The sequence below is a fragment of the Chrysochloris asiatica genome, unplaced genomic scaffold (genome assembly GCF_000296735.1).
Source record: "Chrysochloris asiatica unplaced genomic scaffold, ChrAsi1.0 scaffold00006, whole genome shotgun sequence".
In the NCBI taxonomy this organism is placed as follows: Eukaryota; Metazoa; Chordata; class Mammalia; order Afrosoricida; family Chrysochloridae; genus Chrysochloris; species Chrysochloris asiatica.
Genome location: NW_006408524.1, coordinates 15,883,698 through 15,886,985, shown reverse-complemented (window position 1 = coordinate 15,886,985; position 3,288 = coordinate 15,883,698). Strand labels below are relative to the sequence as shown.

The 3,288-nt window shown below is 38.6% G+C and overlaps 1 protein-coding gene across 1 annotated transcript in view; it reads left to right on the top strand.

Moving 5' to 3' along the window:
* NPSR1 (neuropeptide S receptor 1) overlaps nucleotides 1-3,288 on the top strand; it is a 227,186-nt gene that overhangs the window by 32,684 nt on the left and 191,214 nt on the right. The window contains exon 2 of the mRNA XM_006832139.1: nucleotides 2,612-2,744. Coding sequence (XP_006832202.1) covers nucleotides 2,612-2,744 — 133 coding nt within the window. The remainder of the gene's footprint in view (nucleotides 1-2,611; nucleotides 2,745-3,288) is intronic.

Genomic DNA, 3,288 nt, shown 5'->3' with positions numbered 1-3,288 from the left:
AGTACTATCAAGTCGATTTTGATTCTCAGTGACCCCATGTGATGGAGTAGAATTGCCCATTGACTGTAATCTTTACAGGGGCAGATCAGCAGATCATTCTCCACTGGTGGGTTTGAATTGCCAGTCTATCAGTTACCATCCAAGTGTTCCTTAAGTATTCTGTACCTATAAATTTTTTGTATTTTGTTGTGGTTGGATTAGAAAAAGATGCCACAAGCAAAATGCAGTTGTTGTTAAGTGTTGTCAAGTCTGTTGTGGTGCATAGCCATCCTGAATAGGGTTTCAGAGGCTGTAAATCTTTTTGGAGGCAGAAAGCCTCGTCTTTCTCCTGTGAGTTCTGGTGTGTTCCAACTATCAACCTTGTAGTTTGAAGCCCAGTGCTTATTCTACAGAGCCACCTACTTACATAAACATTTAAACAGTTTCCACTTGGGAGCTATTATAAGCAATATTACTAACTTATGCTTTTCTCTTATATATATATGTCTAGGAAAACCTGGGACATGGAGAAAGAAAATCCTTGACTTGACTCTGTAATGCTAAAATAAAACACTCTTACTTACATTACCAAAAGATTATATTCTTTATAAATCAAGGATCCTTATAAGTCAAAAAGTTGGAGGTTTGAACCCTCCCAGACTTGCCACAGAAGTAAGACCTAGCCTACTGCTTCTATAGATTACAGCTAAGAAAAGTCTATGCAGCAGCTCTGTAGTCCATAGGATTGCCGAGACTGGGAATGCACCACATGGCAATGGGTTTGGTTTTGGGGTTTTTGTCCTAATCCGCAGGGACTGTGGCAGATTTATGCCCAGCTATAGGTTCCTGTTGCAGGTACCTGGATTCTGCCCACAACTTTTGGACTGACATCTCTGCTGCACCATTTGGTCTTGGATTTCAGATTTGTCCCTAGCTGCCATCCCCTGGATCCTCTAGGCCTCGTGCTCTTCAGCTATGGACTAGCTCAGCCTGGTCTCTGTCCCCTGGACTTCTTATTCTGGGCTGTGCACTTTAACCAGATGAAAAGCTCCATTTGAACGGATTGTGAAAAACGCTTTATGGAATTGGCATTTTAAATGAATAGTGCTTTTGATTTCTTTTCTTTTTTTTTCCCTAACTAATTATACATTATTCAGGGAAACTTTAATATTGCAATATTATAAAATTCTGTCAAATGGAAAAGATAACCCATAATCACAGTATCCTAAAATAACTACTCTTAACATTTCAGTGTACTCCAGCCTTTTTCCTATGTGTATAATTTTGCAGAGTTGTAATCATTGAATATACAATTTTCATCATGTTATTTTTTCACTTATCATTACAAGTACTTTTAATGTTGCTGCATAATCTTCATGTCCATCATTGTTAACAGCTACACAATATTTCACAGAATCCAAGTGCCTTTATTTACTTAACCATCTTGTTATCTTCAAATTAAACTTTATTTTCTTCTTATAATAAAATCTGCACATCTTCATGGTTAGTACTTTTTTTCTTTTTAACTTAATAGATTGAGTTTGAAATGTTTTATTATATTTTTTTCTAATATATAACAAAAATTCCCTTTTTACCTATTTTTAAGTGTACACTTCGTATTAACTACATTCACCATTTTGTGCAAACATCACCACTATCTATTTCCAAAAGTTTTTCTTCACCCCAAATATTAAGCTGGTACTTCTAGTGTGGTGCTATGGGATCAGCACTGGACTGAGAACTACAAGATTGGTCAGTTCAAATCCACCAGCCGCTCCTCGGAAACCCTATACAGGGTCATTATGAATTGGAACCAACTCCACGGCACTTAATAACAACAACAATCCATTGACCAATAGTTCCCAGTTACTTCCTCCCCTAGATCCTAGTAACTGACAATAAATTTTGTTGCCATTCATTTGCTTGTTCTAGATATTGCATACAAGTGGGATCATAAAATATCTGTCCTTTAATGCCTTACTTCACTCAGTATAATATTCTCAAGGGTTATTCATGTCATAGCATGTGTCAGAATCCATGTTCCTTATGAATAGGTGGTGTTCTATTTCACACCTTGAGTTCTTCACATATGAAGAGGTTTCAAAAAGTTCATGGAAAAATGGAATTAAAAGATAATAAACTTTTCCCATGAACTTTTTAAAGCTCCCTTCATAGAGTTAAAATTGCTTGTTAAAGGAATACATTTCTTTTTTTAATATCTTAATAAGTATTTCCACATACCCACTGTCATGGAGTGGATTCCAACTCACAGCAACCATACAGAACAGAGTAGAACAGCTCTCTAGGGTTTTCCAAGGATGTAAATCTTTAAGAGAAGACAGACTCATGCCCCTTCCACAGGGTGGTGGGTGGTTTTGAACTACCAACCTTGTTACCAACCCATCGCCTAGCCCACTTTCCTACCTGGGCTCCATTATTTCAAATAGATTTCTTACAAGTTGCATCTATTTATGCTGCTATCTGTGTGAATGTGGGCCATCCTCTCATGAATAAGATGGATGGACGGAGGTGGGGAGTGGAGGTAGGTGGGGGGATTCTGACACCAAAGCCTTCAGAGAAGTACCCTGGCCCTCATTGAGAGATGGATTTTGTGTTGCTCTGTTTCTTGCAGACTGAGCAGTTGGTAACTCTGTGGGTCCTCTTTGTTTTCACCATTGTTGGAAATGCCATTGTGCTGTTCTCCACATGGAGGAGGAAGAGGAAGTCAAGAATGACCTTCTTTGTGACTCAGCTGGCCATCACAGGTAAGTAGCTGAGAAAGTGGGAGAGAAGGGAACTATGTGACAAATCCCTGTGACTCATTTTCAATTATTTTTCCAATAGAAATGTAATGCCAACACTTCAATGCACAGAAAAATCTGGAGTTCTTTCTACAGGGATATAAAACTTACATTTGAATCTTTCCTCCAGCAAATTGAACACATTGAAATGTCTATTCCATTATATAAATGACTTACTAAAAAACAAACATGGTAATGTTCCACCGGGTACACAGAGTTCTATAGGGCTTCATGCTATATGCAGTGTGTCACACAGTAAGTTCTATGACTCATTAAGGTGATAGATAGCATGCTGTTGCTGTTAAGTGCTATTGAGTCAGTTTCAACCCATAGCGACCCTGTATAGGATTCCCGAGGAGTGCTGGTGAGCTTGAACCGCCAACCTTGCTGTTCAAACTGACCTTGTCGTCCAGTGCATTAACCTACAGCACCACACGAGGTGACAGTATAGCAGCCACATATATCCGGAATGGTGAGTATGAACTTCTTGTTGTTAAGTGCCATCAAG